At 35.7% G+C, this 16304-nt stretch overlaps 1 protein-coding gene across 1 annotated transcript in view; it reads left to right on the forward strand.

The window, feature by feature from the left end:
• ME1 (malic enzyme 1) overlaps nucleotides 1-16304 on the forward strand; it is a 154238-nt gene that overhangs the window by 30914 nt on the left and 107020 nt on the right. The window contains exons 2-3 of the mRNA XM_059842545.1: nucleotides 7811-7944; nucleotides 15072-15221. Of these exons, the coding sequence (XP_059698528.1) occupies nucleotides 7811-7944; nucleotides 15072-15221 (284 nt within the window). The remainder of the gene's footprint in view (nucleotides 1-7810; nucleotides 7945-15071; nucleotides 15222-16304) is intronic.

Here is a 16304-nt window from a genome sequence, read left to right on the forward strand (position 1 = left end):
AAATGGCTCAGAAGTATCCAGGGACCAAAAAAAAAAAAACCAAACAACTAAAACAAAACCAACTAAACAAAAAAACCCCCAACAAAACAGCACAACAAACCCAAACCATATTTGTTCACCTTCTCTGGTTCTATAGTTTAAACTGTGTTTTGGTCAGTGTTTGGTCTTGTCTGCTAGGGGCAACCAAGAGCCAAGACAGGTCTCTCTCCAATGGTGGGATATCTCTGCTGGGGAATTGAGTCAGGAGACACACAGATCACAGTTAGTAGGGCTGTTATTAATTTAGCTGCTCTTACAAACAGAATCAGGGTGTTGCTGTTAATGAAAGATAACCACATCCATTTATCCAGCTCAGGGAGACAGCCACATTTTGAGACAGCCAGCTCTGATTTGAAAGTGTACAAATGCAGCTCTAGCAATTTTTCTAGTTACTTTGGGATTAAGTATCCCAAACAGTATGAATAATTCAGAGAAATGTGATTTCTCAAGGGGACATGTGGATTGAGGAGTGAAAAGCATGGTAGAGGCTTGGTGTAGCAGCCACATATAGGCAATTAGTGCCCCCTGAGATACAGAGGAGTGTTGTGCCTGGCTGTTGCTTGGTGCTGTGGATAGCCTGCTGTGCAGTGGATTTATAGTTGATACTATTGCCATAATGAGCAATGTTGATTGTTCCAAAACCTCTGAGCTTCCCGGTTCTCAGTAAGTGCTTATGTGTGCAAATCTGAATTTGGTCTGTAGTCAATATAGTAATTGGAGCAATTTGGATTAGTAACTGCAAGTTACCTATTCTAGAGTGAGCTTTAATTTCATTCTATAATTATCGTGGATGGATTGGTGCCTATATTGCATATGAATAAGTAAATTTAGAATTTTAACTAGACCCAAGCCTTCATCCTACATTAAAGCACAGCATGCAATATATTTTTATAGATTATTATCTTGGTGATTTCTTTTACTGTTTATTTGTTCCTGTCTGCTGTTTGTGTAATACAATCTTCTCAAAATTAGGGTGAGGGGAGATTATGCAATGCAAAAAGGTTTTACTCTGTATGTATATAATAAAACATATATATAGAAATAGTTTATAAAGCTGGTTTGCTTGCTTACATTCAGATAATTGTTTGCCTTTGCTTAAAGGATTGTTAAAATAAGAATGCTGTGATGTGTCATTTATACTGTGCTGGTCTGAATCATGCTTGTGTGCAATCACTGTATCAGCCTACGGCTGCCAAGCTGCCCACACATTCCCATGATGAATTTGCCAAGAGAAGTCTGATCTCCTTCTGGCCATCTGCATTTGTTTTGAGTCATAAGTCCATGGGTGTGTGTATTAGCTACTGTATTTATCTGGGCTTTACTTGTTGGAAGCTGGTTTTGACTTTTGTTTCAGTTTCCCCTGTTGACTTGACTTTTTAAGTTTGCTTTTGAAAATCCTAACGACTTAGAATTGAGCTATGAGTAGGCTTCAGGTCACTTGGTGTTTCTGGGGAAAAACAATTGTGTGTTCAACACACTGCAGCAGATCTATCACAACTCTAGAATAACAGTTTTGAAATATAAATGCCAAATGTCACAATATAGTTTTTCAACTTAAAGTACTTGTTAAAAAGCTGTATTTAAAGAAAAGAGCATAAAACCTGTGCCCTTTGGCATTTCATAGCTGAAACTAGGACAGTTTTTTCTTTTCTTGTATGTCCAGGGCTGTGCCCATCAGCCATTGTATTTTTTTTTTTTTATTTACCTTCAGCATGCCTCACAGTCTGACAGGTCCTGATGGATGCCTGTGCATGGGGGCTTATCAAAAGGAGTACAAGTGCTGTATCTGTGTTGGGTTCTGCTGTTTACACTTCACCAGTCTTCCTTCTCTAGCTTTTCTCCTTCCTCATCTTAACCAGGGTAGATGCCTGTCTGTGTCTGGCCTTTCAAACTCCAGTGAAGGCACTTAATTAGCAGGATTCATTGCTAATTCAGGGATTTCAGCTGTAGGCCAAGACCTATACAAGATCTGTTTGTTAGGTTCTGTAGAAAGGCAAGAGAACCACCTTTTCTCTGCCAGAGAATCTAATGGACTGTTAATCACTAGTCAGTATATTGATTTTTAAACCTTAATCTGAGATGCATAATCCAGAACTAACCAATATGCCTCATGAAATGCCTAATAGAGAACCTGAGCATAGTTTTGGGGAAAATTAACTTTTTTGATAGCAGATCTGTCACACTGTGACTTTTCTACTTCTAGTCTAATAATACTTTAAATAAAGTCTACAATATAAATCGTTATTGGTGTCCTTTGGTTCTGAAAGCAAAGCTGTCATCTGTTTGTGTTGCCAGATGATTGCAGCAGAAAATTTGTATTTTCATAGTCAGTTTTCATTTCTTAACTCTCTGCTATTCATCTTTGAACTGTGATAACTTCCTGCTGTTGAGCATATTTTTCATTTTATCAATTTGAATTTGTCATCTTTCTCCCTAGCCTTCATAAAAACCATTTGAAATTATTTCTTTTTTTCTCCAAAATTTTAAAAATGAGGATTTTGTTGGTTTTTTTTTTTTTTAATTGAACAGAGATTTGGTTATTCAAGCCCTTCTTTTGTATGTAGACTTAACAGCAAATATTCTTAAGAAGAAACATGAACCTCTAAGTTAATGCAAACTGACATTTTGTAGAAATATTTTTTTCTTCAGGTCCAAAAGAAACCACCTTAACAGAAAACTGTGTGAATTTGCACCATTAAAAAAAAAATAAAATCAGTCCCTTTTCTTACCTACTGGGGTCCTTCCTGTGACTGGTGTGGTCTAAAGCACTGGTTGCAGAAGAAATGTTTGCCCAAATAGCTGCATTAGCTGCCTCTGCTTGTAATATTTTTTGGCAGTCATGACAAGTATGGGTAGAGAAAACAGAAGCAACATCTTTAGCCATATGTACTGCTCCAACACCAATTGCTTGCCATGAACCACATTTGTTTTCAGCAGAATGAGTTCATTATGGAGTCTTGTGCTCAGATTAGTTATTCTAAGTATTTCCTGGTGTATTCTGCCTTGACATGAGTGTTGGACATGGAACATTAGGAGTATTTATCCGATTTCTCTGGAGTCATGTTTGGAGAATAAAAATGAAAAATGGAGATGAAATGCTCATAAAACTTTCTTTTTGCCTGTTCCTAAGGTGACTTTTTTTAAAAAACATAAATGATATAAAATATCTCAAAGGGATTTGCAGATCATTAAACTCTTAAATGTAGCTTAAAGTGCTTGAAAACCCGTATGTTTTATATTTTTGTAGACATTTTAAAAAATTTCTTTGAATTTTTGTGAAATTTTTGTGATTTTTTGTGAAATTTGTGAAATTTTGCAGAGTTGTGCTTTTAGTTGGTTTGTTTGTGTGGTTTTTTAATATTCTGACCCCAAATGTTTATGGCATTAGGTGTCTGTAACTGTTTTTATGTAGCTCATATCTAGCAGGACTACATATGCATTTTTTTGCTTCCTCAGCCAAAGAAGTTTTCCATAAAAGAAATTAATTTTGACTTGGATTCCTCCCTAACAGTACTAGGATGGTATGAAAAGCCAAAACTGCGGAAGGCTAAAGCTTGACCAGCAAAAGAATTGCCCGCAAACAGTCATGCATACCAAAGATCATGGTTTCCTAAGGACTGCATCTAGTTCTGCAGGTGAATTTCTCCTGGAGACTTGTACATGAAGTGATGTGAGCAGCATGGGATGATGTGTGACTGGCAACTAGAACTGAGGCCACTGATTCTTCATTTGGGATGTATTAGGGAAATAACTTTTCCCTAGTAATGGGAGAATGTTTTCGGTCTTTCAGCCAAAAGCATTCCTCTTGTTTGCATGTCCCTTTTTTTGTTCGTTTGTTTTGAAGAATGGAATTTTTAAGAATGGAATTGTGGGGTTCTGTAGTCCATTTGTTAAAAAAAATGATTCAGATCTTGAGCAGACAAGTATTGCAGGCAGCTGTGGAGTTTTCTCAGGACTTTGTCTGGCAGAGTGCTCCCTGGCCTCTGCTCAGTGATACTGGCTGCTGTGGTGGGAGCCTGCAAGGAGTGGCGAGGTGCCACCTCTCCTCTTTCTGGCCCGTGGCAGCAGATGTTGAGCATAGCTGAGTCCCTCAGACTTATGTGCTTTTTTACACAATATTGTTGAAATTTGTTCGCTGTGCTTTTACAATTTAGACATGCACAATGAGTTTTTTAACAGAGAGTTTTACTTTTTGATGGACTCTGAGACAGTGATGAACCTCCTTGTCCATCCCCAAAATACTCTAGAGACTGGAATTTTCCTCTAGCAGTGTGTTAGACCAGCAATTCAGAGATTATGGTACTTCTAGATATACATCCTTGATACATTCTAGATATGCACATTTCCACCTTCCTCCTCATTTCTTCCTTCCCCCTTCATGAATACAGGAGCTTATATATATATGTATATACACACTCAAATATACATGTGAGTACTTGAGCTTGAGTACTGCTGTTGGTGGTTGTCTCCTGAACTCCTGTAGTCTTATAAGCCTTGATTTTTCTCTTCCAGAGTCTGATGAAAGAGTCACTGAGACAGAAAACCTTAGATGTGGACATGGCTTCTTCTTCTTAGCCAGACTCCTTCTACGTGCTCTTAGGCTAATACTTCTGTGGCACACTTGCAGTGAGGCCAAGAGGAGGAGATGAGCTATTCTTCCAGATGAGTTGGAGTTTTTATAAATGAAAGTTTTGATCTACTAGAACAAAAGATGTCTAGGTCTTGGGAGAAATTGGAGAAGGATCCCTGCAATGAATACTGGCTGCCCTTTAGTGAAGCTGAATCTCATTAGTGAATGGACAGGATGCACATATTGCTTTAGTACACTCTCTTTTTCTAGAGAGGTTTATATAAACCTAGCAATTATGTGAGCTTCAGGTATTCTATCTGAAGAAAAACTGTGTCAGGGCAATATAGTTTGTATTAAGAGAGGAAACTTGTCTCTGTTCACTGTGAACAGAGGCTGAGATGGCTCTTGAGGTATTTTGAATATGCTCTCTTGAAAATGAATACGCACTGCTTGAAAATTCAGTTGAAAGCCAGTGCAAAAAGCTGTCTGATACAAGATGATGCTGTGCTGTTAATTCTGTTTTGTGCTTTTTTAGTACTGCAACTGAAGAAGGGTATTGATGTATGTGTAACTGCACTACACCAACATTGCAGATGAGGGGCCTTGGGGGATTAGAGATTATGAGCAGAGGAAAGACAGTTAAGAGTGGAGTTGATAAAACCATAGACATTAAATAATGAAAGAGTACTGAATGATGTGCAGTAATAGAAATCACTGCTACAATTGCAAAATGTCACAACATTACAAAAGGAGAGACAAATTCAAAATTAAAAGTATTTGCAAGGAGTTAAATTTCTTGAAAACTCAGAGAGCTTTCTGTGTACAACTGAGAATCTGGAAGGGTATTTATATGTAAAGAGCAATAAAGTAAATGAACCAAAGTTTTGACCTTTGAGAAAGGAAGGTAATGAGGTGGCTAAAGAATAACTTTGTTTTGCCAAAAGCAAACCAAAGCATAGAATGAAACATATGAAATACAGCTCTTGAAGAATTGCAAACCTTTAACTGGGAAGGTTGATAATAACTATACTTTTCATCTCTGTGATGTATATGAAGCATAAAGCAGTGAATAAATCAAAACTATTTTGGCAGAGGTTGATATTTATGGTTGTGGTCTCTTGCCTTTATGCTGCTTTTAGATTGTCATACTGTTGTTCTTCTTTAAAAATTTATTTGTAATACAAGCTACAGAATAAAAATATCTCAATAGTTTATAATAGTTTGGATGCTAGATGACAGAAGTCTGTCCCATCCAGGTGTACACAAAATATGCCTCTCTGGGAGGCAAAAAAGTGTGTAAACCAAGCTGGACCTAGAGCCCTCTCTGCTGGATGGCTGGGAAACAACAACTCAAACAGGAAAATACAAGAATTTTTATGTAGAAAAGAAAATTTGGGGCTCGTGCAAGAAATCTAGACATAAATCATAAATCCTACATAGTTGAAGTCTTCCCTGTTATAAGAGATTGAATAGGATACACTTTTTTTCATAAAATGGCCTTCTCTTATTAAATTATCAGGTGATATATTTTAATGATAATTCTTTTCTTCTGAGTAAATATGGGATCTGAGGGGGAAAGAAAAGAATTAACATTTCATCTTGTAAATTTGAAGAATTCATAATATCTGTGCCAAAGAGGAATATTCAAATAAAGGATTTTCTAACCATATAAATCCTAGGGGTGTAGGTGGCTGCTGTGTTTTTTAGTAACCAAAGAAATTAACACTTTCTATAAAGCTGTAGTAATACATGGAGAGTAGACTATTCCAAGATTAAGTACTTTTAAAAAAAGGCCTTTGGCAAGATGTAACAGATGTGTTTGCTTTAAAATAAAATATATTTTCCAGTAAGGGGGGAAACCCTATTATAGTAATTAAAGTCCGTATTTTATTCCTAATGTAAAGCCAAACACAGACATTCAGAAATTTTTTTCATTCCATTTGACTAATGGAAACAGGGGAAAGGAGAAATGCAGAGAATAACTGGATTGTCACTTTACTGCCAGCACTAGAAGATCCATTAAAACTATGCAGCTCCCTGAAGTCCAGTCACTTGGAACTGATTCTGAAGCGTGCATGAACACACGTGGCTCTTTTAAGCCCAAAAAAGTCTAGTGGAGATAAGAGGGATCAACACTGAATAAACTCGTGGCGAGTGTTGACTCTTCCTTCTTTCATGATTTTTCAAGATGGGATAGCTGAAGACATTCATGACCTATCTGATCACAGAAAGTTCATTAGGGGAAAAAATGCAGCCTTTGTGGACACATTTGGAAATGAAATCTTGCATACGTGGGGAACTACAGCAAAACAGTTACTGATCTTTATTAAACTTGATTTCCCTTCATTTCCTATCTAGGGAAGGAGAAACACATTTTGGAAATGTTTGATGTTTTGTAAACTGTTGTTTTATAAGATATTTCTTTTTCTTGAGTCGTCATTTCACTTCAGGTAACAACTTGATTAATGTCATTATAGAGCAGATAGTGCAATGGGGTTGCTTTAGGACTTTGTTCCTACTATTTTTTCAAGTCACAGTGACATAAACACTTCAAAATTCAGATTAAAAATGGTGTACGAAATGTACCCTAGTAAGATACAGGAAGTTTTTGTAATATATTTTTGTTCTGTAAGAATAAATCCTATGAGGTGACTGTTTCTTAGAAAAAACCCGACAAAAACAGAAACAAAAGAGAACCTGTCCAGGTAACCAGGCTAAGTGGCTGTAATTACCACAGCAGAGTAAAGCTTCAGCAGCCAGAGTGCTTGATGCTGGTGTGCTAAACCCACAGTCATGTTTCTTTTGTAAAGGCACCTCCTTTCTTACAGTAGCTTGGGTAATTTCTGAAGGTGCTTTAGACAGACAGACCTCATTTAAAGCAGAAAATGAGTGGAGTGAATACATGGCTTCTTTCTTCTTCAGTTGTAACTTAGCAGTTTTGCAGGTGCTACACTTGTGGAGTCAGGAGATGTTAACTTATTCTGTGCTGAGCTGGAATTATTGTATCTGTACAGTTCTTCTTATGGCTCAATAAAACCTTTTTCCCAAAAGAATTGCACAATTCTAAATTCTGTTTAATTTTAAACAAATTTTATGATGCTGACTTTACCCAGGCTATGATTTGCTGCAGAAGTTTTCTTAAATTAATTATCTCTTGTGTACATCTATACATGGTTTTTATTTTTATTTTTGTTTTTTCAGGGCATGGCTTTTACCTTGGAGGAGAGGCAACAATTGAATATTCATGGATTATTGCCGCCTTGCTTTCTTGGTCAAGATGCTCAGGTTTATACAATTCTTAAGAATTTTGAAAGGCTGACATGTGACCTAGACAGGTAAAGTATGGCTATGAAACTTTATCCTACTCACCAATTTATGAGTCACTTTCATAAAACAATTCACATTCCAAAAAAATCAACTCCTACTTTAAAATTCTAATCTTCCAGAGCTGTTCTCATGAATTTTCTTTGATAACCTAATGATACTGGTCATTATCACCAGGTGATAAAGGTCACTGGAAGCAAATGAACTCATGTGAAACTATAAGTCAGTAACTACTTTATGTGCATATAGATACATATGCATTAAAAAATAGTACATTTGAAAAATGTTAGAAAACTAATGCTTAACATAGAATTGCTGTGCTTGGGTATTTTTAAGGGAAAAAATCTGGGAAAGGCTTTAGATATTTATGAATACTAGGATTTTTTTTCTTAAAAATATTTCTATTTTATAGGCTCTAGAACAAAACACTCTTTCTTCATTTCTTCCTCCTGTCCCTTGCTCTTCTCTGTTGTGGGATGTCTTTCCATCAGTATGTAATATATTGCCTCTAGGTACCCATCTGTTGGTGACAAGGCTTTTTTATAATTTAAAGTTGCCACAACCTTAGTTTTTTATGGAGTCAGGATAGGATGAGGACGGCCTTCCTTGCAAGTGAAGAGCTTGCAATTGTGGTGTCTTTTGTAGGTTAAATATTCTCCAGTGTTCTCAAGAAGCCCATTATCAGTTATTATCACACAGAGTAGTAGCTTCCCAGGCTGGAATAGTTATGAGTTCCCTCATATAGAAAAACGTAAAATTTCATGAAGCTCCCTGATTCAACCATTGATGTTACATAGGAGAAAACTTTCTCTGTCCTTCTGTCCCCATCTCCTCCTTAACTCCGCATTGAGGTGGTCCCTTCATGATACAGATCTTTGTTTCATCTGTTTCAGGATATTTAAAACAGTTCCAACAGCTTGTTTCAGCTTGAATTGCTGGAATTTCTCTTCACTTGTAGCTTGAACACCATAAGAAAAAAGGTCTTATCCCATTGTTATATGTGTTTTTTAACTAGGAAAAAATTTTGCTCCTACTTCAGGTCATAACATAAAAACACTCCTGCTTCTCAAAACATCACAGATAGAATGTCACAGGTCTAGCTATTCAACATAGCAGTATTTTAATATCTTAATTCTTTATTTTTTAGCGAAAAATTCTGGATATTCAAGTGGCTTTTTGCCAAACTGAAAAATTTCTTCAGGAAAGGAAGAAAGAATTAATCTATCAGTTTTAAATGACAGAGTATTGAAACTTTGAATGACGTTCCTTTTGAACTGCAGTAAAACACTGTATGCTGAAGATTTGACTGCAGTGGGAATAATGAAACAAAAATAATTGTCTCCAAGTATTGTGGCAATACTTTGCAGCTATCTTTGTTATGTCAAAAAATAAGGAAAGATAAACCTGCCTGTCTTGGGGGTGGGGAAGGAAATATTTTTCTAAAGTGTAACTAATCCATGTATGATAGAGAAAAATAGTACAGAAGTATAAAAAAATATAATGTGGTTACAAATAAATGTAACCACAAACATTTGCTTCAGAGAATATTACTCCAAAACTGCCTCTGTTAACCTTAAGATCTTTAAATATTTAATTAAACAAAAACTTGGTGTCATTCTTTCCCACCTATGAGTCTTCTTTTGAGTTTTCTCTTTTACAAATACATAGTTGGGTGAGGAAGAAGTTTTTTTCCTGCTCCTGTGACCAGACATCTGTAAAACAGAAGCGTTAACATTAAAGTATTCCATCCATGTGTCTTGAGCATTAGACTGTAGCTTGCCATTTTATACTATAAAGCCAGTTTTATTATAATGCCTGCTTTTTTTTTTTTATAAAGGTTATATTGTACTGTGCAGCTTTGCAGTACGAATTTAATCTTGTTAATTCAGTTTTAGTGATGCAGTTCAACTGAGAAAACCAGCAAGTCTTCCATTCACAGGAAGAGCTTGAAACTATTACAAGTTAGGCTTTTTTCTCACTAATGTGTTCACTAGTCAGAATATTTCAAATAAAATTTTAGTAATTAACATATAAAAAAAGTGAAGAGCTGTGTTTATTTTTCACATTTATTCTGTTACTTGTGTCTGTGCTATTTTCTCAGCTGTAATTTTTGGTTGAGATATTTGAATCTTCTCCTTCCTCTAACAGTGTGAACATTGTGGCCCCATTTGTAATGCTGGAGAAGCTGTGGTGGGATCTCCATCCATCGGAGATATTCCAAACCTGACTGAACATGGTCCTGGGCAAACTGCTCTAGCTGACTCTGCTTTGAGCAGGGGATCAGATGATGAGGCAATCGCCAGAGGTCCCTTTTAACCTGAGCTAGTGTATGCTTTTATAACACAAGTCCATAGTACTTAAGAAATAAGTTTTCGGGGATAATCTTGGATTGATGCAAATTGTGCAAATTAAGTCAGGTCGCCCCTTCGGAATATTGAATTATATAAATCCATAAGTACCCCCCAAGTGGAATTTTTTCTTTAAGAAACCATATTTATACTCCGTCTGAGCACCCAGCAGATCTAAATTGACTATTCATGTCATGCTGTGTTTTGATAAAAAAAATATTTTCCTCATATATTATTGGGGCTTTATATAGCTGTGATGTTTTCTCTGTTTTTTTAGCAAAATAACACTGTGTTAGGTGCAGAGGTCTACATTTGAGACCACTGAAGAAAAGAAACCTGGTAACATTTGCATGAAGAAGATACTTCCTTTTAAGACTGTAAACATTGACATCTTGGGCTCCTTTGTAGATTAAATTTGTCTATGAATTGAGAGTGCAAAAATCTACATGTGCAAAAATCTGCATGTGCAAAATATGACTTGCAGGTGTGTTTGTAAGTCAAGAGTGTCTGACAATTTAACTGGAATATGTCAATAAAGAGCCTGCTTGCAGAACATGTGCATTACATGTGGTGAGCTCAGTCCTCAAGGCAACATGTGAACTCTGGTCTCCTATATTTATACTTGTATCAAAGAATTTTAAAGAGTGAATGTGATCCTGCCACAGTTACACCTCAAATCTCTTTACTGATGAAGAATGTCAGAAGCTTTGGCTGTTGTAACTGGAACTTGAAATCTCAAGGGATCCCTGTAAAGGCAGGTGCTCAAGGACAGTCTTGTATAAGAGCATGCAGTTATTGTCTTCTGCGGAGTGTAAATGTCCTAATTTCAGGAAAACTCCCATGTTTCTTGCAGTATGCATCTATTATAGTCTTTGCTCCCATAGAAATGGTTTTTGAAAAGAGGTGACGGGAGGCTGTTGTCTTCCTTCTGGAGCGTGGCCGTGAGTGTGTACTTGTGTGTTTTACATCCAAATACAAAAGATACAGGCATTAAGATATTGCAGGAGTGGAAGCTGTTAAATACCTTAGACAGAAGGGAATCATCTGATGAAACATAAATGCTGTGTATGTCAGCATTTTACATTGGCAGGATTGGCCTGGTTTTGCTTGGAAGGAGGGTGTGTGTAAATTCATAAAGCTAAGTTGCTAGCTAGTACCATGGCATGACATGTTTTGGCACTGCTGAAAAGCCTTTGTGAACTTGTAGCATGAAATTCTTGTACTCTGAAATACCAAGAGTTCATATACAAAATGAATGTGGAACAGCAGCAAGTCAGTTGCCTGGTATGCTTGGCAAAAAGGACACCAGTAAGAGGAAAAAATTTTATTCCTCTAACTTAATTTGGAAAAGCTGTGATGGATTCTGCAAGTAATTTATTTTTTTCCACCCCTGTATGTTCTTAATTGTCTTTCTTCTTGCTCCGTATTGATACTGGAATTGTTGCTCCTGGCACTGTGACATCTTCTGCCTGAGCTTTTCTTTCTTCAAAGAGTCACGCTGTAAAATGTTATACTGAATGTGTTAACATTAGAGAGGGGCCATCAAATTGCTTTTCCAGAGAAGACTGTCTTATTTTGTTTTTTTCTTAAAGTTCCCTGTCTTTAATAAACTTTTAAATAAATACTGATGATGCAGAGTAATAGAGCTAAGTGTCTTATACAGGTTAAAAATAATAGCCTTTCCTCCCACCTTCTTTCTTTACTCTCATATTTTTCAAGATAAGAGCAGAAAAATGTGGGATTTGTTCTATTTTCACCTCTTCATTTTGCCTTGTAAAGTTTCTGCCAGTGGTAGTTGGGCCAGTTATCCTAAGAAATCATCAGTAACTGTCTGGTAGTTATATCAGTATTCTTTTGGATTTTGAATGGTATGTAGTTTACATCCTTTTGTTGCTACTGTATTTTATTCCCTTCATAGTATGAAACATTCTTAGGTGAAGAAAAGGCAAGGGGAGAAGAGTGACATGCTGAAACTTGAATGCTTGGCAGTTTCCTCTGTCTGACTTGCCAGACCTTGGTTTTTGTCCTCTGAAACTCTTCCCTGAAATCTTCATTCAAGACTCCTTGTCTGAGGAAAGACAATACTTTTCTCTCTTTTTATAGCACAAATGATTGTTTTCACTGTTTTATTGCTTGTTTTCATTATGTTTTCGATTAAATATGGTTTTCAGTAAAAGATTCCATTAAATACTGAATTTTAAATATATATTTTAAACACAATGCTGAAAAGCACTTCCTGCTTTTAGTTGTGTAGATACTTAGATGTTGCTAAAAGATGCATACTTGTTGTCTAATACATTTTAAACAACTCTACATTGAGTATGAAGCATTTTTGGTTTTCCCTTTAGAAAGAATTTTTGAGAAATTTGATGCTGTTAACTAAGCATATTACAATGCTGAGAAAGAAGACATATACCTGCCATTGAAAAAGCCTGATAAAAATCGCCCTTCCCTAGAAATTTTTTTTGACTTTATAATAGTATGTCTTATACTTATGTGGATATGATCAAGTGTGTAATATTTGAAAATATAAGTAGTATGCAGTTACTCCTTTTGCAAGTTCTTTAGTATATCATGAATATAAAAGTGCCATGATAAATACAAATAAGAAAATAAAACCCCAGTTTAATGCTATAGGACAATAAAAACAAAGAGTTTTAACAAACAGGTTTTTCATTTGAAGCCCTGATGAAGGCTTTTGCTAAACTTCTAGTTTATTTTGTAAAAAATTCCTTTACCCTATTTAAAATCTAGGCTTGATCTGAGTAATAAGAAAGGATGATGAAAAGGTATTTTATACTCTTAAGCCCCCCCTCATTTTAAAAGAAATTAATTTTAAAAAATCCCCAAAACTCAGGAACTGCTTAGGAATGGTGCTGTGGCTCACATGGTGTTGAAGTGTCCAGTACAGAGTGGGGGCCAAAAATATGCTTGATATTCTCTAACATCACTTTAAATGTTCTGTAGTAACAAAAGGAAAAAAGTCTTCATGTGTATTCACAACTACATGTGCAAGAACTTGTATTTCAGGATAAATGTTGGGATAGTCATCCTCAGGAGAAAGGTTTTAGTAAAGAAAATGCTCTGAGAATTCAAGGACATTGCAATATATGCTATATCATCATGAAATACAGGGAAAATGAAAGGCTATAGGGAAATGTAATAATATGAAGGAAAATTAGTGTATATGTATATATATTTGTAGCTGAGAATTACAAGAGCAGGATATAATTTAACCTTGGAGAACATTCAAAACTAATGTGTATGATGGAAGGTAGTTCCAACTGCCTCATGGTGATGGTATTTAGAGAACAACTGCAACTTTTTGGTTTCTAGATCTTTATCTAGGGTCTAAAATATCCTTTATGACACAGGGGCAGGGATATTGTTTTGCCTCACTTCTGTCACCTCGTTACAGTCACCAACTGCCAAACTGGCTTCACTTGCCTTGCTTACAGTGCTTGTCAAAGGTTTACAGTACAGATCCCAAAAAGAGTGCTTCCCTGATACACAGGGAGAGAGGAGAGCTAAGCTTGAATGGAATGTGTTCAGATTTACTAACCTGTTCTTTGGTTACCTGACTATATTTGCGTCTTCCTTAAGAATGAATTAGATTTTATTGAGGAACGTGATGCCTAAGCATGCAGAAGGAAAGTTCATGTGAATAATAGTTAAGTACACGAATCTCTAGGCTTTTGGAAGGAATGTGTTCTATATGTATTCTCAACACTTGTGTAATAAAATGATGGGCATATTAAACTTTTTGAGTGTAAGTAATTAGTAATCCATTGCAAATTAAAAAATAACCTCCATAAATTGTATACATAAGTTAAAGATTTTGTATAAACCTATTGGTATAGAAGACTACTTAATTTTTATAGGAATACTTAACGTTGCTAAAGCTAGTGAATAGACAGGTAAGGTGTAAGATCATTAATTTCTAAATTTTAAGTATTCACAAAATGAAAGAGTCATACCAGTGTGAACTGGGATAACTTAAAAGTCACTCACAGACTGATATAATTTGTCACACTCAGCACTGCATTTTGGCTTCCTGATTGGTATCTTGAAACAGTAATGTAATTATTCAATATAAGTGTGATGGTAGTATAGAGTAGGTCAAGGTAAACATGAACTTTATTTCAGTCTTGTTTATATGATTCTTTTTTTCCTCACTGATTTTCTTTTTAAATAAATATAGAACTTCCTCAAAATTGGTTTTAGTTAGGAGATATAACATTGCAGATTTCAAGTCAAACATAGACTTAGGGGAATGAGAGGCCATGTGTATATGCTTTGTTTTCAAAAGCTTTGTTTTTCAGTATTTATTTGAGTATAAGTCTTGATTTAAGATAAATTTCTATCTAGGAAAGAGCATGCAAAGCTTAATGTTTTTGTTCTGTTTTCCTTGGGCAAGTGAGTAAGCTTGTTTAAGTTATATTTAATGCTGGTCCATTTCAAGTGGGACAACTGATATACACAGATAAGGTTCTGACAGACCAAATCCTCAATTGCGGCACAGTGTTTTATACCTGAGAGGGATTATCTTCCTGAGTATGTAGACTTTGACAATTTTGTGATGACTTCAGGTTCTCTGTCTCAACCAGTTTGTTATGCTTTGTGTCTGAACCATTTGTGCTGTTAAAACTAGGAGGAATTTGAATATTTTCAATAAGACAGAGGCTATTATAGAACAAACATAATTTTAATTATCCAAACACTAAATCTGTTTCTAAATCTATTTTATATGTTCCCTTGATGTTTGTCTAATTATATGTAATTCTCCACAGATACATGCTGCTAATGAGTCTTCAGGATCGGAATGAAAAGCTTTTCTATAAAGTGCTGGCTTCTGACATTGAAAAGTTCATGCCTATTGTTTATACTCCCACTGTGGGATTGGCTTGCCAACAATATGGTTTAGCATTCCGGAGGCCAAGGTATGTAAGTTTATACTTCAAATAAAAGTAATTGTATCTTATTTTCCTTTTCTGTAGGGGTTTTCTAACAGCTGCCTGTAAGCCAAAACTGCAATAATTGAGATCATTCAAGCTACACTTTTGGTCTACATTAAGCAAGAATTTGTGCATTTCTTATCTGCATTAAGGTGGCAAAGGGTTGGTTGATTTGCATTGAAACATGAATATATTTTTTAATGTTACTTACTGATTATAACTATTAAACTGTATAGTATATGCACTGTATTGTACTGTATAGTATAACTATTATATTGTTTTAGAATCCTAGCTGCATGTTAGAAGAAGACAGGAGAAGAATGAAGCTTTAGTTTTAGATTTGTCTTAGAAACTTGAAAAGCATAGACTTTTGCCTGTATAAATATTATGTTATTTGTATTTTATACCTACACGCACACAGACACACACACACACACACACACACGCACACACACACACACACACACATATATATATGTTAAAACAATATGTGTACAAACTAAGGATGCAATTTATATGTATCTAATGATATCTTAAAAATTATCACAAATCATCAAAGTGCCTGTTTCACTGCTTAATGATTTCTTGCTTCATAGATTGGTTACTGGAGTGTTTTTATTCTGTGTACAATATCTGTATTTATAGAATGATAAGGAAGTGGTGTGAAAGAAGGACAGACACTTCTGTTTCACTCTGCCTCTTGAACATGAACTCACAGAGTGTGAGCTGCTGTTTGAGAACATTGTGAATATCTCTGCCTTCATGTGCAAACTGGAACAACACTTTGGAGCCTTCTGCACAATTTTCTGGCAAAGAAAGAGATAAATGAGCTGCATGTGTGTAGCTGTTAACAGAAATAGGTTTTTTACAGTGAAGGCATTGATCAAAAGTAAAAAACTTGCAAGATGTAAGGGAACAAATGACTGCTCACAAATTCTTCAGCAGGAGATATTTCAGAGAGACTTATGGCTTCAAGGTTTTGTTCTTAATGTGAAAATAATTTTGGCCTTGTGACTGACAGAATGAGTCAGGACCATCTGGTCAGCTGCAGAAAACAAGAATTCCCAC

Source organism: Haemorhous mexicanus, chromosome 3, assembly GCF_027477595.1.
Source record: "Haemorhous mexicanus isolate bHaeMex1 chromosome 3, bHaeMex1.pri, whole genome shotgun sequence".
Classification (NCBI taxonomy): Eukaryota; Metazoa; Chordata; class Aves; order Passeriformes; family Fringillidae; genus Haemorhous; species Haemorhous mexicanus.